The following is a 22,447-nucleotide window of genomic DNA, read 5'->3' as shown; positions in this document are numbered from 1 at the left end:
ATTAAAACACTCAGAATTGTCTCACAGCTTTTTGCATTCAAGAGAAAAGTATTTATTATTTCGTGTGAAGTGTTAACATTTGTTCATTTTGACATAGTTTGTCCCTAGAGGCACGTCGAGTTGTTTTCCATCCAAATAATTTTAAAAGGCCCAAAACGATGAAAGCGGCGCTCTTCAGAGAAAATTACATTCTTGTATGATGCAATGAAATGTGAGCGCACACAATTGGGAATTCCCAGGTTCTATTTCTACGGGAATTCCCCATGAGTAATGTGTTTGCGCAAGTATCCGCCGGCCGCCCCCACCCACCGGCCGCCCCCGCACCGGCCATTACAGCACACACGGACGACTTCAGAAGCATACAACTTACTTACAACACAAGGTTTCAAAAGCGTGCTAAACCTCAGAAACTTTATTTATATACAAAGTAACTTTTTAATGGAACTGAAGACAACTAGTGGAAACTTATGTGGAGAAATTGGAGCCCATATATTGACAGTTAACCCAATGTTGGAGTGGTAAACACAGTTACTGCACTGCAGCGGCGGCGGTGGTCGCCATTTTGTGATATTGAATGTTGGTGGGGTATTCGCGCATGGATAGAGAAACTGCTGAAGAGATACATGCTAAGCACAAATGAAGACGACGTCTTGTCTGTATATTGGACTGCTTTACCTTGTTGTGGTATGAGGTTATTTCATTAGTTAGTCATGCATGATATTTTGGACTACTTGAGGCTGATTTCTGATTGACTTTGCGCTCAGTGAGTCAGTCAGAGAAAAAAATTAAACAAACGGCATGAACGCTGTACTCTTTTTTCAAAATTTTGTCATTATCGGTCGTACCATGACTAACTTTCTATAAAAGGAGTCTGTGCCCTTACTGGGTCTGTGTATACTGCTAGGTAGAAGTTAAGAACTATGTGGTTTCGTTCCGCTATCATTTCCCATAATGGGAGACCTCGTAGAACCGCGTAGTTCTAGGAGTACCATGTACACACCCCCACAATGTTTGATCATAGCTACACACAGTAACTGGGGAGTCTTTTTTCGAAATTTTGTCACTACCGGTCGTACAATTACCAAATTTCAAAAAAAGGAGTACAGGGCCCCATGTTACTGGGTCTACTCGTAGAGTAAGGTCTACTCTAGGTCATTGCCACCCCAAGTTGTATTTAACAAAAAGGGTTTTTTTCACGGATGGAATAATGCCTGACTTTTACATTCATCTGTTGTGTTCTCAAAAACACGACCAACGTTTGAAATCAAACTTAGTTTTATTGGGGTTTGAAGGCAGTGGACACTATTGGTAATTACTCAAAATAATTATTAGCATAAAACCTTACTTGGTTTCGAGTAATGGGGAGCTTTTGATAGTATAAAAACATTGTGGAAAACGGCTCTCTCTGAAGTAACGCAGTTTTCTAGAAAGAAGTAATTTTACACGAATTTGATTTCGAGACCTCAGATTCAGAATTTGAGGTCTCGAAATCAAGCATGTGAAAGCACACAACTTCGTGTGACCAGGTTGCTTTTCTTGCATTATTATCTCGCAACTTCGATGACCGATTGAGCTCAAATGCTCACAGGCTTGTTTTTTTATACATATCTTCAGGTACACCAAGTGAGAATACTGGTATTTGACAGTTACCAATAGTGTCCATACTGTCCAGTGTCTTTAAAACAATTGAACCGTTCTGAAAAAACCAACAGGTTCACTTTGCCTTTAGGGAGTGCATTGTGAACAATCCAAAGGATTGTGGTCATCTGGTCCAGGTATACGCCCGCAGACTTCCTGTTACTCTACCGTTCCAAAAAGAATGTTCCTTCCTTCCGACTTTTGAGATGTTTTCCTAAAAGTATGTCATGATTCTGAACAGGACCCAATGCTCTACAATGTACAAGGTGGAGGGAATCAGAAATGTCTTTAAATAGTTGAATTTTATTTTTGTGTAAGCACAATTTCAGGTTTGATGTCTTTCTCTCTTTCATAAATGTCAGTAACATTATTGCTTTTACCATCAGGTATATTTTGACGGTACCCAGTGCACAACATGTCCGTCATGCAGAAGTGGCTATGGTCTTTCAGAGGTAAGAAATAAACAATTGAAGTCACACTCACAGGCAACTTGCCTTCATAAGGTTTTTAACTGTCAACAGTGATAGGACCTAATTCTTTTAGTTTGAATGCAAATTTTGTTTTGGTTTCCCTTTGCAAGGTAAAACGAATCAAATCATTTCATGCATGTTTTTAAATGACACCATCGTAAGAACTGGACTTAACTTGGGTGTAACAGGTTTAAGTTAATTTTCAGATGAACAAAGCAAAATTGATCGCAGCGGGATTGGAACCTCCAACCGAATTAATATGCTGGCACTCTACCAACTGAGCTATCTAGCCCATAGACCAGGGCCCAATTTCCTAGAGCTGCTGAGCAAAATAATTTGCTTAGCATGAAATTTCTGCCTTGATAAAAACAGGATTACCAACCAAATTTCCACATGATTTTCAGGATAAGCAAACAACAGCTGAATACCAGTAACAAGCAATATCCAACAAATGGAAATTTGGTTGGTAATCCTGTTTTTATCAAGGAAGAAATTTCATGCTAAGCAAGTTTTTGTGCTTAGCAGCTCTATGAAATTGGGCCCAGGGGTATTAATGTTGGTGTGCTTTGAGGCGCCCTTCATGTGTGAAAAGCGTTATATAAAAACTGGTTATTACTATTATTATCAAGCCTGTATGCTTCGTTTTCAAAAGGACAAGGGCACCAGGGCATTTTCTTCTTGTTGGTAAAGGGCACCCTATGGGGATATTGTACATTTCTACTGGAGCATTTCAAGGGCACCAAGGCAATGATCATAGGTAACGGAGGCATGATCGCCTTTGTTGCTTCCAGGAAGTATTAGACCTGTATTGCTATTATTATTTATGTTTTTATTGATAGATATGTGGCCAAGGTCAGGGTTTGAATGCAGTCTGTAGGGTCTGTCCAGATGGCCACTTCTCTGATGATGATTCTATGGAGATGTGCAGATCATGTCGCATCTGCTCCAACACAATGGAGGATGCTGTACCTTGTACATCAACAACGGACCGCAAGTGTGGCCGGTGCAAGTGTGGGTAAGTCATCGGAGTGTGGGTTCGGCTGTAGATTTCACCAAACTCACTTAGGACATAGTCCTAGGCAGTGCTAAGAGTTAGCACTAGTCTTAAGTTCGGACAAGTAACACCCGTTTCAGACAGGCGGGCGCTCCAGAGTCCCGCCGAACCAAATTATTGAATTAAGGTGCATGACAAGTTCGTCGTCTGAAACAGAGCAACTTGACGTGCTAGAAGTCGAAAGATCGACTGTTGCAGTCGTTCTGAACGACTCTGGAGCGCCATTGTTTCAGATGCGATCTTGTCATGAGCCGAACCTAATGTAAATGTTATGTTAAGTATGCCTGTCTGAAACCAAAATGTTTTTGGGTCGACCTAGAGTCGCTCCCAATCTATTTGGTACAGCGTGACTCTGGAGCGTCTGTCTGAACCAGGTGTTACTCGTTCTAACTTAAGACTAGTCCTATCTCTTAGCACTGCCTAGGACTAGTCCTAAGTTAGGAAGAGTTTGGTGAAATCATCGCTGGTCGCAGTCTGGACACTTGTGTCCTCGATCAAGATACTTTACTATTATTGCTTCTCTTCATCCAGGGATATAGATGGGTACCTGGGATGGGTAGAGTTTGATATTGGGTATGAAAAAAGCCTTTAGAGCGCTACGATTGCCCAGGTTGTATACTCTCCAGGGAGCTGAGAAAGGTTATAGGAATGTTATTTGCCCAATTACCAGGGGACCTATGTAAAGCGCATTGAGACAGTTATTGTGAAGTGCGCTTTATAAGAACTTGTTGTTTATTATTAATATTAATTACCTCTACTCGTTCCCTGGGGTGATCAGTCTTGCCGCACCATTTTTCCCCAGCATGCCTTGCTCGCTCATATCCCCCGAAATTTGTTCATTAAAATGTGCCAGAATCTGGCACATTTTGATGATGCATGAGGAGTTCAACTCTCAAGTATCCATTGTACACAAAGGAACCAGACTGTTTCGCATTCCAGCCTCGGTTTGGTTGCATCGTTTTGAATTGAAGAATATCAAGATGGCTGCACTTTAGAAAAATGTCTAAGTTAAGACTTTGAGGGCTGGACAAACTTTTAAAACTTTAAATTAGAATTTAATGGTAGTGTAGGTAAATAATGCAAAATCATAACAACTGTCTCTGCATCAAATGGTAAATATGTAACTTTGTCAGCATAGACAACAAGTTTCTAAATAAAATCAAGAAAAAGTTGACTTTCACAGAATTATTTTTCATAGGATTGACCTAGTCCATGTCAAGACTTCCTTCTTATCTTATCCTCCTGTATGTTTCCTAATAGTAACATTTTACTTCATGAGCAGACCAATCGGGCCAAGTTTCATGGCTCTGCTTACCGTAAGCTCAGAATCAGCGCTTGCGGAAGCAGTGAATTCCGCGATGACGTCAAGCATATTTTTCAGGTTAGCAGTGAATTTCAGCTTGTGCGCTTTTGCACTCCATGTTGTTAGGAATTCTCCGCTTATACAGCTAGCGCACAGCCTACCCTGCAAGCAGAGAATGGTGATTATGAGCGCAGAACTTGGCGGTAAGCAGAGCCATGAAATTGACCCCAGGTCATTTTACATTTTGCTCCCTCTTGGCGCCCTCTATAGTCTTTCATTGGGTTTCTATAAATGTACATCAAGTGGGCGACCGAGTGAGTGAGTGAGTGACATCAAGATTGTCAATGTCCGTGAATGTTTGTAATATCTGTTACATTGATGTTTATCAACAGCTATTTTCGTTACAATGAGCGAGATGATCATTGTGCAAAATGTGCCGAAGAGAACCGCAGAGATCTCTATGAAGAATGCTCGCTCCTATGTCCAAGTCCTACTCCATCTATTCAAGAACCACCAGTCATTGATGTCACTACTGAAGAACCTATAACAAACTCGACGACATCTTTGAATCCACTGGTCATAATTGGGATTGTTGTGCTGGTAATCTTTCTAATAGTCATCGCAGTGGTTGCTTTGGTCTTTTGTTTACCCCCAAAAAGTTTGCGCCGGTGTTTTGATTTCTGTGGGCATCGATACAAGCCTGTTCCAGATAAGAAGAACGATCGTAATAGCCGCCCAACCGAGGAAGCTCTGCTGAAACCTACATGTGATCCTCGAGTTACAATAGGTAAAGGGGCAACAACTTTTATGATATTAACACGATTAATGCAAGTGGTTTCTTATATAGTGTGCATATCCGCCGCTCAGTGACACTCCTGGCGTTTTAACACGCAGTACTTCCTGCAAGATATGTGAGACTACATTTATAATAATAGTTCTTTAAAGGAACACGTTGCCTTGGATTGGTCGAGTTGGTCTATGAAAAGCATTTGAAACCGTTTGTTATGAAATGCATATGGTGAGAAAGATGTTTTAAAAGTAGAACATAATGATCCACACAAGTATCAATCAAAATTGCACGGTTTTCCTTTCACGTCGCGGACTAACACGGTTGGCCGACCGTGTTTGTCGACGAGGTAATACGAAAACCACGCAATTTCGAGGCATATTTGTGTAGATCATTGTATTTTACTTTTACATCTTTCTAACCATATCAATTTTATAACAAACGGTTACAGGACGCTTTTCAAAGACCAACTCGACCGATCCAAGGCAATGTGTTCCTTTAAGGTGTTGTGGCGCAATATGCTGCCAATCAAACCAGGAACACCGGGGGGAACTCCTCCTCTTTACAATAAGAGCACTGTGTTATTGTACGTGCGTTACCAGCACTCAGGACCAACGGCTTTCATCCCATCTGAAGGGCGAAGCATCATGGTTAAGTGTCTTGCTTAAGGACACTGCTGATCAGAGACACCGGTGTTTGAATCCGGTGCTCTTCATCGCTAGGCCATGACATGCCACATGATGGTGGTAATACTATTTGTATAAGAAAAACTGAGAAAGAAATGAAAACAACATAGTATGAATTGGGGCGGAAAACCTTAATTTTTCCATCGAAAATCTTTGAAAAGTCTTTCCCTATTTTATTAAAGTCATTTTACGTCCGTATGAACCCGTTGTTTTTTTGTATTCTCAATTTTTTTTCTTCTTAATATTGTTTCAGAGATAAATCCACCAGAAGATGAAGTGAATGATTCTAAAGGCATCTCAATGGAGGAAGAATCTGACAACACTGACACACCTCCAGGGGATAAACCTTGTGAAGTTACAATAACAGGTAATAAAAGGTCACTTGATACTTGTTACTTGATGGATTAATCCCTTTACAGCTGGTGACAGCTAAACTTGGAAAGTAAGGAAGCTTGAGCGTTGGTCATGGAAAACCCTTATTTTGCCATGTCAAGTCTTTGCAAAGTCATTTTTGTATTTATTTAAGTTGGGGTTGATCACAGAAAAATTTATTTGAGTGGGATGTGAACCAACAACCTCTGGCACTCTACCAACCAACAAGCTATGTAGCCTTTTGTTGGTGATCTCCCTATTTTGTCAACATTTCTTTGTTCAGGGGTGTGAGTCGGAAGCCATGCAACTTTAACTGTGGAATTGTTCATTGCAACCTGGGAAGTATCAGCCAGGGTATCCTCTTAAGAGGATGTGACTTTTTATTTCAAATATAAAGTGATAGACCATAAGCAAAATTGACTGGGTAAGCTTGAACAATACAAAGTTTGCAGAGTGTGGTATTCGAACCAACAACCTCCGAATTAAAGAACACACCCGAAAAAAAGTTATTGACAAAATAGGGACATCGCCAACATAGGGCTAGATAGCTCAGTGGTCTATCACTTAAAGCCAGTTGACACTTTTGGTAAACAGTATTGCCCAAGGCCAACACTTGTATCACAACTTATATATAAAATAACAAACCTTTGATTTTGAGACCTCAGATTTAGAAAATGAGGGCTCGAAATCAAGCATCTGAAAGCACACAACTTCGTGTGACCATGGTGTGACAAGGGTGTTTTTTCTTTCATTAATATCTCACAACTTCAATGACCGATTGAGCTCAAATTTTCACAGGTTTGTTATTTTATGCATACATTGAGATACACCAACTGTGAAGACTAGTCTTTGACAATTACCAATAGTGTCCACGGTCTTAAAGACGAGTAACTCGTCCTAACTCAAGATAAGAATAGTCTTAACTCTTTGTGAAATCCATCCTGAGCTCTGTACGTTTGCATTTTTTTCATTATTTTGCATGTATGTAGAGCTAGCACTGGACATGAGTCACATTTTATCTCACGGCCAGGCACAGCCCCTTGTTTTGGAATGGTTCATGTGATTGATACTTGCAGGTTCTAAAATTTGAATGAGAGCATTTTTTTCTCCATGAAGCTAATTAAATAAAGCACAAAGAGGCATTGGAACCACATACAATGACACACTCAAGACGTCGTGCAACCCGCTTCAGCGTTTCATTGCCTGAACATGCTCTCTCTTTGCCAGCCGCAAGAACTCGCTGCTTGGACAGAAGCTTCATCCACACTGCCGTCCCCCTATGGAACAGTCTTCCTGTCTCTGTTGTTGGCAACATTACTGAGGAAGGGATTCAGTCATTTAAATGCCGTGTGCATGGACACCTCCTTCTTACATAATTCAGTGTTTCCTTGATACCATATATCTTTGTTTTTCTGTTGTTCTTTTCTGGTAAATCTGAGCTGCAGTGAACCATTTGATTAGCCCATCAGAGTTTTTCCTTTAATATCCTTCAGTCTGATTTAAATTTCATTCTGTTTATTGACCGTGTTAATGTCTGTTGGGCTATTGTTCACATTTGCTCCTTGTATAAAATTATTTTTTTATTTTTTTATAATATCGGTGATAGCTCTTACTAAGCCTACCCTCGTCCAAGTAATTTTTATTTTTTTATATTTTTATATAAGGAGCAAATGTGAACAAACTGTTAAGTATTACTCACTTCTGAAACCATTGTTAATTTTGATTTTGTTATAGAAAACCCTCCAATAAGATATCATGGGGGGGGTGAAATTGACCCCTCAAAAGTGGACGTCGCGCGACAGGGAGCCACACCCTTTGTGGACCATGAAGGGGAGTTACCAACCCAAGAGAGCCAAGAAGGTCTTGCAACTGCGTCAGGCAGTATAGACTCTAGTGAAGGTCATGGAAACTCTGAGGGAGACTCCAACAGTCATGTTGACTCCCACTCACAGGGATCAAGACATTCTGACCCTCAGATAGCTGAATCTCAGGTAAAATCATGTTTTGTCTTTTCCACATCCTACAGCCTCACGCCATGTGTGGTCGATTTCGCTAGGCCGGCCAAGTTGTTGGGCCCCGGATGATCAAGGGCGGCCTCTAGGTCTCTTCCAGCCAGTAGCCAGTGCTAGGCCTCCCCTAGATTGATGGCGATGCCTAGAGCTTTTTTAGCTGGGATGTTGTCGGCCAGGCGAGCAACATGACCGAAGAAGGCGGAGCGGCGTTGATTTAGTTGGTTGATGGGGGGCAGACATGTTCTTTGGGCGACCTCATCAGTGTTGACGAAGTGGAATCACTGGAGGCCGAGAATCGATCGTTGACACTTTATGTGGAACAATTCTAGTCGATTGAGGTAGTATTTGAGGAGGGTCCATGCTTCTGAGCCATACAGCAAGACAGGAATGACGCAAGTCCTGTATATGTTGTACCACCTGAATTGACCATGCAAGCAGTCTTGAGGCTGGAGGAGGGGGCTGGCAAATGTTGGCAAAACAAGGAAATAAAGCCACATGTGTGTACAATTTTCTTAATCAACCCTTTAGCCTGGGAGTTTCCATCTGCTCATGATTTCTCTTTTCAAAAACAATGGTGGCTCAAATGTAAGTTTTCCTTGTGTGAATATGCCATGAGTAAGATAAGTAAGATTTGAAGCTCAGCATGATAAAGACATTGGAACTGATAGGGGAATAATAATAACAATGATAAAAGAGTATTTATGTAGCGCCTTATGCCAGGCTTCAAGGCGCTTGACACGAAATAGAAACAATATTTTAAAAAGCAACAGAAACGGCAGTTAAAAAACCACAAGAAAGATAATCAAAACTAAACAAAACCACAAGGAGCAACCATACGAAACAACTCTTGCAGGGAAAAGTGCTGGTTTTTATAGTATTGTATTTCTGAAATATATGTGATTTGAGGCATTGCATGGTGAGGTATCAATGTATTTGGTTTGCCGTAATGTTTGTTCTTTAGAGAACTGTCTTGCTATATATATAAATTCTACTACAGTGGAGTAGATTTTTCGGATTTTTCAGGAGAATTTTCAGTTCTGAAAAGAAAGAAAGGCCCTAACCTCAAGGTTTAAAAAAAATAAAACACTTCTGTCGTTGATGACGCGCGTCAAAATGACAATGCTTTGACGTTGTGTTTGGGAGTTTGCTTTGTTGTACCTCCATGCTGCAACAAAGCTGCTATACAAATTGGAGCTCCCAAATATGATGTAACTGAGCTTTTCGCGAATCTTTCAGAAAAGCACTGGATAAGGGTATTCAAAATGATTGGTTTTTAAAATACAATTAAAATATTTTTATAGTCATATGACTCGATTTCCTTATTGTTTGAAAACAGTTCAAAAATAAATATTCAGCAAAGTTCACGACTTGTTCATTTTCGTTCAAGCAGTTCTATAGAAATACTTGTATGATGAGTAGGCTTTGCACTTATTTATATTACAAATTATTTTCGCAGGATGCTGAATTTGACAGTAAACTCATACAGGCTCTCGTTAAGGCTAAAGGTATGTGTGTTATTATTATTTTTTAGGGTGGTTTAGCTGCAGGTTACACGAGTGTGAACGTGAACGTCAGAGATTTTAACAATCTCATACGTTAAAATTTCATTTCTCACGTCAGTTACGTACGTGCAGACGTCAGTTACGTACGTGCAGACGTCATACGTGAGCATGAAATAAGCCCAAAGTGGTGGCGTCAACTAGAAACAACACAATTTTGCTCGCATAACGTGCGGCTAAACCTTCCTATTCAATGTAACAATGTCTTGATAATCCCTTGGTTTTCATGTAGAGTTACATTTTCAATATTACAGTCTCTATGAACAAACTTGTATTTTTTTGCTTCCTTATGCTGCAGCTACCTATGAGGAGTCCATGCACTGGAAAGTAATGGACTCTCTGAACAGCATGTTGGATGAAAAACCGGAGCATATGAAGACTTCTGACAAGTTTCACTACGGGAAGTTGGCTGAGCTTTTTTGCTTCAGCGATGACGAAATACGTCAAATGAAAAATGCTGAGGATGTTTTTAATCGGGTTGCTGCTACAAAAAAGGAACGGTTCACTGTTGCAGATCTTCTTGACATACTTGAAAAAAGTAGGAAATGCTATGACGTTGTTAGGAAGCTTGTGAACCAAATTGTCCCAGATTTTGAATTTGACAGTAATCTCGAACAGGCTTGTGATGCGACTAATGGTATGTGTGTTATTGTTATATTTATTTGTTGTATACAATGGCTTTTTAATTACTTAGTTTTAATGTGGAGTTATTAAACTTAAATATTAATGTGTTAATACATTCTCTGTATAAACAAGCTTAATTTGTTGAGATGTAGAACAAAGAGAGATGTAGAACAAACAGACAATTTAACAAAGAGCCATTCCAACAGCTTTATTCCACGTACTGCATCTTTTTGGAACTCCTTGCATAGTGGATGTTTTCCTCCATCCTACAATCAAGACTGTTTTAAGGGGAATACCAATTCCTGCCTCCAGCTCTCCTGAGTTATTTTCATGTTTAATCATTTTCTTCTTGTTGACCCTTACTAGAGTGGATTTTACTTTTTAGCGTTGTTTGGGGCGAACTTGCATAAAAAAAAGAATATAAAAAAAAGAAGTATTTATTTGCTTTCTGAATTATCCTGATGCTGTAGATATGGAGTTGGCGTCCATGCACCGAGAGGATATAGACTTGCTGAACCTTAAGTTGCATGAACGACCTGAGATTGTGGATAATTCTAAGAGGTTTCACTATGGCAAGATGGCTGAGCTTTTTGACTTCAAGGGTGATCAAATACGTCACATGAGAACTGCTGAGGAAGTTTTGAATCAAGTTGCTGCTACAAAAAAGGCACAATTCACCGTTGCAGATCTTCTTAAAAAGCTTGCACAAAGCGGAAAATGCTATGATGTTGTTAGGGAGCTTGTGGACCAAATTCTTAAAAGGCAATTAGAATTAAACTAAATTATACTTGATGGGTTTTTAGTATTGTGTTATAAAGCAGTTCTGGTACAATTTGATTGAATCCATTTCCATCCTTTAAAAGTGTATTCACTTTGTACATTAAAAATGTATTCACTTTGTACGTTTTCTTATGTGACCATTGCTTAAAAAACCTTTCACTCTTTAAAGGGTCTGTAAAACTTTTTAATGACTCTGAAAATGAAAGTCAACCAAAACTGTTGTGGTATGAGGTACAGCAGCTTTGAGTGGTATAATGCATTTTGAGAAACATTTCACTTCGAAGATGGTTACAGAAAAATATATGACCTTTTATCCAACAAAATAAGTGTTTATTCCGATCAGGGATTGGACATATTCAAAAACGCGACCAAATTTTCATGGGTTAATTTAATTGTATGTATCTACATTTATATATGATTGAAAAATGTGTAGGGTTTCGAAAACCAAACGTATACAGGCTGGGTTCAGTTTCACAAAGATAGTCCTATCTTGGGACTAGTACTATGAGATACTAAAAACCTAAGGCTTGTCCTAATTTAGGACGAGTAACTCGAGATAAGACTAGTCTTAACTCTTTGTTAAAATCCACCCAAACATAATGCATGTTTTAATAGGAACATGAGCTGCACCTATTATGTCCCAAAGTGGGTACATAACATGTAAAGATGTAAATCTGAATAAATGGCAAAAGGCATCTCTCATGCTTTCCCAATTTGCTATTAAAGACAAAAGTTTTTTAATTGTTCATGTTGCTCACTTTCATTCATATTACAAAGTTAAAGTGTAAAGTTAGTTTCATGCTCCTTCGCTTCGCTCATAAGACACAAGTTTATGATGCTGATAAATGTATTGCTAATGGGGTAGCATGGGAGAGGGCCGTCGTTAGGCTGCTCTGTATGTAAACCGCCTAAATGGGCCACAACTTGTGAACTGGTCGCCCAAGCGAATCAAACTTAAATTCGATGCGACTCTTTGAATTACTTCTACATGTTTACAAAAGAGTCAAAAAAGCGTGGGCTTTTCAGAACGGCTCTTTGGAAAATGCTATCGTGTAATTATTTTATAAACTTTATTTGACTCCGTTCTTAATTTAAGTCTGGATAACGCTCTGAAATGTTTAAAGTAATTCCTTTTTTGTATAAAACGTGACATACTTTGTACTGAGTTGGTATATAATTTTTGCTTGCTTTTTACAATACTTTAGGATTTTAATGCTTTTAACTATAGTCTTTCATTGTAGGCTTTACCTAAATGTTTTACAGCGCCCTTTTAATCATGTCAATTTGTGAGGAAATTTAAAGGCAGTAATGGTATTGGTAATTACCCAAAATAATGATTAGCACAAAAACTTACTTGGTAACGAGTAATGGGGAAAGGTTGATATTATAAAACATTGTGAGAAACGGCTCCCTCTGAAGTAACGTAGTTTACGAGAAAGAAGTAATTTTCTCGAAATCAAGCATCTGAAAGCACGCAAATTCAGGTGACAAGGGTGTTTTTTTCTTCCATTATTATCTCGCAACTTCCAATGGAGCTCAGATTTTCACAGGTTTGTTATTTTATGCATATGTTGAGATGCACCACAAGTGGGAAGACTGGTCTTTGACAATTACTAATAGTGTCCACTGTCTTTTACAATGTTGTAATAAAAATGGTCAGCCTTTTTAAAATTTTAGTTTGAGGAGGGAATCGCTCAATGGAACAAAAGAACATTGTAAATAATTTTCTTTTGAAAGTTTCTCTTCTTGCAGCTGGATTATGTTGCAATCAATCGGTTGGGTATTTTAATTTTGGTTGTATCCATGTACACCGATGTGTGTTAGCACTGTATACTCAATACTTTCCCGAGCTCTGTGAAAACAAATCACAGGTATATTACATGGGTGGGATTCGAACCCACGACCTTTGTAATTCTAGAGCAGTAGGGTATTGTTTGCTTTGCCCTGTTGTACTTGGTTTGGTGCTCGGGTGGCTTGCCCGTGTGAGTTGGGTCAATGAGTATTAGATAAACACAGTGCTGATGGTTTGAAAGTGATTGAATTAGAAATGTACAAGTCACAGTTAATTTCAACAAAATTAAAGGGACTCGTTGCCTTGGATCGGTCGAGTTGGTCTGTGAAAAGTGTTTGAAAACTGTAAAATGCATAAGGTTGGAAAGATGTTTTAAAAGTAGAGTGTAATTATCCACGCAAACATGACTCGAAATTGCGTTTTTTTTCCTTTTATTTTGCGAACTATAAAACACCGTGGGCCATTGTGCAATGGCTTGCCGTGTTAGCTCACGACGAGGCAATTTCTGGGCATTTTTGTGTTAATCATCATTTTTGAACACCTTTTAAACCATATGCATTTTATAACAAACGGTATCTAAACGCTTTTCATAGAACAACTCGCCCGAACCAAGGCAACGGGTCCCCTTTAATTTCATCATGCTTAAACTTTATTTGATTTTGATATCCATTAAAAGTTCATACATACTGGAAGTCAATCATTCTCTTACACTTAAAGGCACTGGACACTATTGGTAATTACTCAAAATAATTGTTAGCATAAAAACTTACTTGGTAACGAGCAATGGAGAGCTGTTGATAGAAACGGCTCCCTCTGAAGTAAGGTATTTTTTGAGAAAGAAGTAATTTCTCAGTAAAATATTTGAATTGATTTCGAGACCTCAACCTCACGCGTGAGGTCTCGAAATCAAGCGTCTGAAAGCACACAACTTCGTGTGACAAGGGTGTTTTTTCTTCCACTCGCAACTTCGACGACCAAGAGTGCAAACTTTCACAGGTTTGTTATTTGTGTGCATAATGTTGAGATAAAAAATTTAAAAAAATGAGAAGACTGGTCTTTGACAACCAAAGGTGTGTCCCATTACGAACCAACTTTAACATTTCATTTTGAATGTATATTTTAACGTCTATTAAATTATGTGTTCTTGCATAATACTGTTCTTACAAAATATAATTGTTTTCTGCCATCGCGACATTTCATAAGGGATTATGCACTCTGTGAATTGCACGTTGGAATTATACATACACTTTATGCAAAGATGAATTTCTATAAGTTGTACAAATCAAATCAAGTCTGACTAATATTCTGATTGTAATGTATATTTTTGTATTTTGAGCTGATATTAAACCATTTTTCTATCTTGCACCAAGTGCCCAACAAAGAAGGTAGCTTTGTGACACTCATTTACACCCGAAGTACCCATGTACCCCAGATATTACATCTAAATACATACCTCAGAGCATGCGCCTTTTCATCGAGATCAAAGTACTAAAAAGAGCAAAACCAATAGAACTAAACTATATATTACATCTGATACAAATAAGTTTCATCAGTGTTTGTTTGAGCAATAGCAAAGAGTTGCAATTTCTGATGCGTACTGGGAGGTTGTTCCACAATAGGCAAGTGTGTAGAAACAAACAAAAGAAAAAGGGAAATTGAGTAGAGTAATTGGAGTATATGAGTCACAGTACCAATCAATAATAGGGTTTCTTAAAGGCAGTGGACACTATTGTTAACTACTTCAAAATAATTATTATCATAAAACCTTTCTTGATTACGAGTAATAGGGAGAGGTTGATAGTGTAAAACATTGTGAGAAACAGCTCCCTCTGAGTTGACGTAGTTTTCGAGAAAGACGTAATTTTCCACGAGTTTGAGTTCGATACCTCAGATTTAGAATTTGAGGTCTCGAAACCAAGCATCTGAAAGCACACAAAAGAATATATTAGTATTTGACAATTACCAGCAGTGTCCAATTAAACGTGTAACAAGGTAGCCTATATACTCAGAGGTCACAACTGGGTAGAACTGACCTACGCATATAGTTTCATTTGGGTTATAATACTTACGCAGTTTATTGTGATTTTTCACTTATTTCTGGAACCATGGTTCGATCGATTTGGGTATGGTGGTGCGATCGTCAACACCACGTGACCAGGGGTGCTAAATTAATGTCAAGTTTTGGTTCTGCCAATAAATATAAAATTTCTAAACAAATCTGAATTTACCCAGGGTGGCCTCATGAGCCTTGTGTCAGAGAGTTGGGTAGTGATGCGTGACCGTATTGTCCACTGCAAGAAAAAGTGATCCATTTTACGAGGAAAGGGCTATAATGGGGAAAACCCCAATCGCAACTATTATTACGAAACAATAATTTTCTGTGTGACCTTGGCTCATTCAGCCAGGAGTAGGATAGACAGAAGTTGGATGCGCAGTCACCCCCCTCGCGGTGTGCCAATGAGGAACCCGTTCATTGATTTACCCGGAACGAACACTTCCAAACTTCATGTTTTATATTGTAGCCAAAGACCTGTTATAGGCTTGTTGTATAGTCACAGATTTGCACTGTGCTCCCCGTTGTGGGTTTTTGTTTTTGACTTGTGGCCCACCGAGTCACCCGGTGTACCATAAAGTTTACCACGATTATCCGAAATTTGCCAGGTGTGCAAGACATCTCTTTGCTATTGCCCCACCCACCCCTAATTGGTACCATGCTGATGGGAACTATCTTGCAGTTTGTTGTCTTTCTCTACGTTAACACGGTAAGTCCTCATAATTTTTTTTTAATTTAATGAGTTAAATAAACTAAGAAAATTTTGTTTTTCCCCTTTTTGTTTGTGTGTTGCTCCGTATCTGACTGTGGTATTATTAGTTCATTCTTGTTATCGCATATAATAGGATAATGCACAAAGTGTCTTAGTGATGGCCTTGTTGAATTGAGCATGACGTCACTGACCGCCATCTTTGATGGCAAACAACGGAAAGTACACGCGTGTTGTGCTGGATTCTCGGTTTCATCAGCAATAGCAGCCATTGCAATGGATAGAATCTGCTCATAGAATAGGCAGACATTCTTTCTGAAGTGTTTGACTGTGAGCAATGAACTGGTGAAAATACTGAAAAGGAAAGGCTGCCTATACATAAAAACCATTTTGTGTTTCCAACATTGTGTGTTGTTTATTTTTGACAAAATCGGAGAAACGAAAAGGGGTGCCCTTCAATTACGATCAGGCATTTTGGTTATAGGTTGTACGAATAACAACCTGTGTGAAATCCAAAGCAGATTTCCAGCGCAATAATAGTGCAATATTGTTCAACACCGATAGTTTCGATTTACGAATAACAGCCATCGTTTTTGCTTATTAACATTTTTTGATAAAACCATGGAGGAATAAAATTAGTTTCCCTCCATGATAAAACACACCATGATGTTTCCTTATACTATAGTGCAATATTGTTCAACATCGATAGTTTCGATTTAGCCGCTTTTTAGAAAAAAACTAAAAACTGTTTTCAAAGATATTTCGTGGTTTTGTTTTCCACTATTAGGTAGCTGACGGAGCTCCTATTGACCCAACGTGTCCTGGGAAGATCCCTCAGTTTTTTGATGGTACAACATGCAAGTTTTGTCCTTCATGCAAACTTGGTTATGGTCTATCTGAGGTAGGTGTGGGCCTATGCAAGGCGTAACAGTTTTCTGTTTGCCTTGTATATAATTCCTGGAAGGAGCTTATATTACATAAAAGAGAGGGGGGGCTACAGGTTTTGAAAAAAGTTTTGACTACCGATCCTCTAGAAAGAAATCATTTGAAATCATTCTCTGATAGGTGTGTGGAAATGGTAAAGGTGCCAATGCAGTTTGCCAACAATGTCCAACGGGGTATTTCTCTGACAGCGACTCTGTGGCGCTGTGTCAACCGTGCACATCCTGCCCGACCAACATGATGGAAGCTGCGCCTTGTGATTCCACGTCTAACCGTAAATGTGTACCGTGCAAGTGTGGGTGAGAAATCAATGTATAAAGAGCTGCACCAGATCACAATCTCTATTACTATGTTTGTGAACTTTTACAGCCAGAAAAAGGTCACTTAATATACTGAAAAACTTCGGGAAAAATCCAGAACCAGCGAGTCAAAAACACACCACTGTTCTAGATTTCCAGAAGGAACACGGCAAACGGGCACCCTTGGGGTCGATTTCACAAGAGTTATCGAGGAGATATTAAAATTTTATTTAGTTCGGTTCGATTTCACAAAGAGTTAGTACTAGTCCTATCTTAGGATTAGTCATGGTATAAAAAAAACAAAACAAAACACGCATGTTTAGTCCTAAGTTAGGACGAGTAACTCGTCCTAACTCAAGATAACACTAGTCTTAACTCTTTGTGAAATCCACCCCTGGACCTTTTGGAGTATAATCGTGTGGCACATAGTAAAAAATAAAGGAAACAATTTAAGAAGATTCACATTTTTGTAAAAGAATGTTCACGAAGGAAACCATGGAGGGCTACTTTTGGTCAAGGTGTCAATGCAGTTAAAAACAACAACAACAACAACAACAACAGCAACAACAACAACAACATATGCCTGTACGTTTTAATCCCAAATCATTGGGTTTTTTGTTTTGCTTTTATGTCCTGTCTATACCTATGTACATGTGCAATAACTAACCACAATGACTATTAAAAAGGGGTGTTCTTCGAGAGATAAGAAGGAATATCTTGTTTCATATCAATATTATATGAATATTGTGCTTTGTGCTGTGTCTGCTCGTATGTATTCACTCTACTTTGATTGTTTTTGTATGGGCACTCCTAGACTTGATGACAAGTCGTTAGGCGCTGCCTATTTTGTGTGCCTTTCATGCAACAGTCACAGTGCGATGTTACACATGCAACAGTCGTAGGTAGCGCGAGGCAGCTCCTCACACACACATACTGGGATCGAGGGTGTGTGCATCGTCCCCGTAGCTACGCCGCGCTGTAACTACACACCGCGCTTAACAATTACCGTCTTGACTTCAAGACTAGGGCACTCCCTACCCAAGCTGTACTTGCTTGGCTGTTCCACCAATTCATAAAATTCCGGTATCACCTTTTTCCCCAGCCATATCCACCAGCGCTTAAATTGAACAGGATGGATAAAGACATTAAATTACATAAAATAGCACAATAAAATAATTTAAACAGACGCAACTTTACAGAGATTAAATTGGCAATTGAATTGTTGAATTGAACTGAATCATCCGTATCTGTTATTTTTAACAGTTTTGTCGAGGGTCAATGTAGAAGCTGTGAGGGTGTCAACAAACCTGACGATGAGCCTGAGGATGTCGTCAAACCTGACGATAAGCCCATTGACGAGAATGGGTCTGAATTCCCTCATGGACCTGGTGCCATTGCTTTATATGTGGCCACCCCCCTGGTCTTACTGATTGTATGGGCTGTACTTTACTTCAAAAAAGAAATCTGGGGATTCGTAAAAAGGACGGCTCTCTCTTCGAACCATCGAGATGAAAGAAATCAACATTCAAATCCAGACAACCCAGAAGAACAACAGTTTGTCGTAGGAGGTAATACAAAGTTGACTTAAAAAAATTGTTAGAACTAACAATACCTGGCGAGTAGACACACATGTCTACCATGTTTACCGCAAACCAAAAGTTCAATTAAATTCAATAATGTTTAAGGATAGTCCATCCTTATTAAAAATGTTGTTTTTCTTGTCACATTCAGTTTTGAAAATAATGCTGCCCTTTTTTGCTTTAAGATCAAAATGGTGTAGAAATAAGGACTCATGCCGAAGCCAACATTATTCACAGGGAAGAGGTGCAGATGCTGAATGCTGTACCTTGTTCGGTCTTGGAATCACAGTGTGACGATTTTAATCCCGGGTCTCCTACTTCCTCTACTGGCACTCAAACCTCACCTTTCCGGAATAGTGATGTAAGTTTAGTTGCGAAATGTTAACTTATTATATCATTGGTTTTAAAAGCAAACCATTACAATATACAGTCTCACTCAATATCGTATTGTCATGTCTCTTTAAAAGAGCCATATGAGGGACAACTCTTTTTCGAGTGGTCTTCCAATCTTTTAGATTGAAGTTTGCATTTTAAAGTTATTTTTCACTCTGTTCTTGAGTGAAATCTCTCTAAAAAGTGACATAACCACCACTCTTCTTAAAGAGCCATTTGAGGGACAACTCGAAATGTAAAGAGTGGTGTTTTTCACTCGTTTACGTTTAGAGATATGATGTTGCTTTAAAGTATTGTCCAGTGTTTCACCTGGTTTCCTTCATGTTGACATATAAAGTGTTTCTGTTTACAGTCAAGTGAGCCCTTTAAGTAAAATGAAATATAAGCTTACTAACTGTAACCATGTTATACTTGTTCTATTGCAAACTACTGCTTAAAATTGTCCTATATAAAGTACATTCACTGTCATTGAGGATGTTAGAATGAAATAAATGCCTTATTATATCTCTTCCTGTTCGTTCGATATTGAAGGTGTCCGGTCATGAAAATCGATCGTGGGAATTTGAAGAAAAGCTGCAGAAAGCTATTGAGAAGACCAAAGGTATGTTTGGTATATCGAGAAGATGTGAAATTGGGACGTGGGTGAATTTACTGCTCCTTTAAAGACACTGGACACTATTGGTGATTGTCAAAGACCAGTCTTCTCGCTTGGTGTATCTCAACATAATGCATAAAACAACAAACCTGGTGACAGTTTGAGCTCAATTGGTTGTGGAAGTTGCGAGATAATAATGCAAGAAAAACACCCGTGTCACCTGAAGTTGTGTGCTCTCGGATGCTTGATTTCGAGACCTCAAATTCTAATTCCGAGGTCTCGAAATCAAATTCGTGGAAAATTACTTCTTTCTCGAAAACTACGTTACTTCAGAGGGAGCCGTTTCTCAAAATGTTTCTCACCAGCTCCCCATTACTCGTTACCAAGTAAGGTTTTATGCTAATAATTATTTTAGTAATTACCAATAGTGTCCACTGCCTTTAAAGTTTAGAGTACAAGGAGACTATTCGTCCACTAAACGTGAATATTGATTAACCCTGCCAATTTATGCTATATTGTTGAGTACCGGTACACACTGATGTTGGTTCAGGGGAACGTTTCAGAAAGTTTCAGTGGCGTCATTTTGATTATTCTAACTTTTATTATATTCATCTTGGTTTTACCCATATACAACGATAGCACTGTAAATCACAGGCACACTGTAACAACTGGAGTGTTAATTTGGTTCCCCCAGGTATCTATGTGACAACACCAACAAGGTGTTATATATATCCCAATTACTATGTTGGTGAAATTAACATCGTGTCGGCGTGCACATAATATGGTACAAAGAGAATAAACTTAACACCCCAGTTTTTGAAGTGTATTTACTAACTTTTAGTGTATGCATTCATAAACAGATACATCTCTGGGCGACATGAAGCAGGCAGACTTGAACATCCTTGAGCGATACTTACAAGCAAAAGGCGTTGTAGCAAAACATCACTCCACTTCCGAGCCTAACTACAATACCATAGCCAACATGTACGAAATTGACATGTACACGCAAAGAGGATTCGAATCCGTCACTGACGTCATCAACCACATTGCCAATACAGACAGAACACATCCGACTGTAGCCGATTTCTTGAAGAAAGTTTACGACAGCGGCCAGTGTATTACATCTCTGGTAAAGCTAGTTGAACAAATTTATGATCGGACAATAGAGCACGGACAAGAGACACAGACACAGGCTAGTCAGAGTGGTGAATTATGGGTTTGACTGGGGAATACATTATGTGTCCTTAAGCAAGACACCTATAACCATTGCTTCGTCCTTCGGATGGGACGTAAAGCCGTTGGTCCCATGTGGTGTGTAACAAAAAAAGTCTCCCGTTGAATACAATTTGTTACAATGTTGTTCCGTATATATAATTTTGCATTGTTTGTGTATATTTTAGAAGTTAACAATTACGTGTATATGTAAAAAATATTTAGTCGCTCGCAATCTGTTTCTGTATTTTAATTTTCTTTATGATATCAATTTGTATAACAAATTATTCTAACAAATTTAAATTTGATCGAAACAATTAGGTCTAATATACAAACGTCAGATAGCTGATAGTTTCTGACATTTTAAAAATAAGTGTTTTTTAAGCCATCGTGAAATTAACTCTTCGCGCTTTGTTTCATTTTGTGATGTACATGCTAAACAATTAAAGTGCCATTAAAATGCTCCCGTCGGTAAACTTCAAAGTAGTTAACCAAACTTTAATAGGTTGTAGAAATAATAATAACGCTTCTGTATGGCTCTGTATGGTAAAAACAAAAAAACCTAAATTAGCTGTCGCACAGGCGTGTCACTAAATTTGTAGTGCACTTTGCACATTTGTAGATAGATGTTCTATCATTGGTGTCGAGGTGTGTGTTTCTGCTGTCAAATACTAACGTTTTGTATATATAGGAAACCGTTTTAGATTTTACAGCGGAGTGAAATAAACTTAAACACTTTGCCAGTTAAAAAAAGGGCACACCGTGGTATTAAGAAGTGTTTTTTTTTTTTTTTTTTTTTTTTACAAGGGTATGTTTCTTGTTTCACAAGAGTAATTAGGTAAGACTTCTAATGTACATTTCCTACATTTGAGTAGATTTCCTGCCTTGATAAGAGCTTGTGGTGGGACACCCATGAAAATCAAATTCCACCTTTCATTGTCTTATCTGGGTTCCCTATGCTTCTATTAGGGCTTCACTTCCATACTGGCTGGTTGTTGTTGGTGGTTTTGGGGGGTTTTTTTGGAGGGGGGGGGAACAAGTTTTTTCACAATATTTCAACAACTTAATCAATACCGGTACATAAAGTATCCGTGCAATCCTCAAAAGTTTCACTTAATAGTAAGGATCTTTTAAAGTATTATTTTATTTTAATTTTAAAATTTAAGTCATAATTCCTCACACTCTGTTTAGTCATAAACCACGAATTCCACATGAATGATTTTTCAGTTATACAGTCAAACCGAAATTAATGACATTGGTCGAGTTCCAGAATAAATCAGCCATAACATACCTTTGTATGACTTCTGTGGTTGTATGTCTCGTCTATTTTTACCCCTTTAAAACTGGTTAAAGTAGACAAGTGGTTTTTACTACCGCAATAGTCGTAGAAAAACTGGTTCCCGCAATCCCTTTTGTGTGCTCACTTTCTCTCACATGCCGTGGACCCGTGCTCCGTGGACGGTAAAGGGCGAGATGGGATGGATGAGCCAGAGAATGGACCTTTTCGCAAATACTGGGGCGCGCGCGTAAAGCTTGGAATTAGGTGCATTGTGGTCTAGCTGATTACAAATTTGATTCATATATATC

General features: G+C 38.8%; 2 protein-coding genes across 4 annotated transcripts; both read left to right on the top strand.

The window, feature by feature from the left end:
- Positions 1-335: 335 nt before the first annotated feature.
- On the top strand, positions 336-15,037 carry LOC139936346 (uncharacterized). 3 transcript variants are annotated; one of them, XM_071931146.1, is made up of 9 exons: positions 336-681; positions 2,025-2,090; positions 2,948-3,123; positions 4,858-5,252; positions 6,192-6,305; positions 8,045-8,301; positions 9,779-9,827; positions 10,180-10,518; positions 10,976-15,037. In XM_071931146.1, the coding sequence occupies exons 1-9, from the start codon at positions 637-639 to the stop codon at positions 11,284-11,286; spliced, it is 1,752 nt and encodes a 583-aa protein (XP_071787247.1). In that variant the 5' UTR covers positions 336-636; the 3' UTR covers positions 11,287-15,037. The 3 variants fall into 3 exon arrangements, with proteins under 3 accessions (XP_071787247.1, XP_071787246.1, XP_071787248.1); XM_071931145.1 differs by having other exon boundaries at positions 336-684; XM_071931147.1 differs by lacking the exon at positions 10,180-10,518 and having other exon boundaries at positions 336-684.
- A 337-nt stretch (positions 15,038-15,374) lies between these two features.
- Positions 15,375-22,098, top strand: LOC139936254 (uncharacterized). The gene is made up of 7 exons (XM_071931041.1): positions 15,375-15,839; positions 16,627-16,740; positions 16,905-17,080; positions 18,344-18,648; positions 18,846-19,021; positions 19,585-19,654; positions 20,509-22,098. The coding sequence occupies exons 1-7, from the start codon at positions 15,789-15,791 to the stop codon at positions 20,868-20,870; spliced, it is 1,254 nt and encodes a 417-aa protein (XP_071787142.1). The 5' UTR covers positions 15,375-15,788; the 3' UTR covers positions 20,871-22,098.
- Positions 22,099-22,447: the final 349 nt, after the last annotated feature.

This window comes from Asterias amurensis, chromosome 4 (genome assembly GCF_032118995.1).
Source record: "Asterias amurensis chromosome 4, ASM3211899v1".
Lineage (NCBI taxonomy): Eukaryota > Metazoa > Echinodermata > Asteroidea > Forcipulatida > Asteriidae > Asterias > Asterias amurensis.
The sequence above is the reverse complement of the archived record's forward strand: the minus strand, read 5'-3'. Positions and strand labels throughout refer to the sequence as shown.

Bases quoted from the DNA above. Each gene is read 5' to 3' on its own strand.
- LOC139936346 (XM_071931145.1), top strand. From the start codon at position 637: ATGAAGACGACGTCTTGTCTGTATATTGGACTGCTTTACCTTGTTGTG. The intron at 2,091-2,947 runs GTAAGAAATAAA...TTTTATTGATAG, and splicing joins GTGGCTATGGTCTTTCAGAG to ATATGTGGCCAAGGTCAGGG. The intron at 5,253-6,191 runs GTAAAGGGGCAA...ATATTGTTTCAG, and splicing joins TGATCCTCGAGTTACAATAG to AGATAAATCCACCAGAAGAT.
- LOC139936254 (XM_071931041.1), top strand. From the start codon at position 15,789: ATGCTGATGGGAACTATCTTGCAGTTTGTTGTCTTTCTCTACGTTAAC. The intron at 19,022-19,584 runs GTAAGTTTAGTT...TCGATATTGAAG, and splicing joins CACCTTTCCGGAATAGTGAT to GTGTCCGGTCATGAAAATCG. The intron at 19,655-20,508 runs GTATGTTTGGTA...ATTCATAAACAG, and splicing joins AGCTATTGAGAAGACCAAAG to ATACATCTCTGGGCGACATG.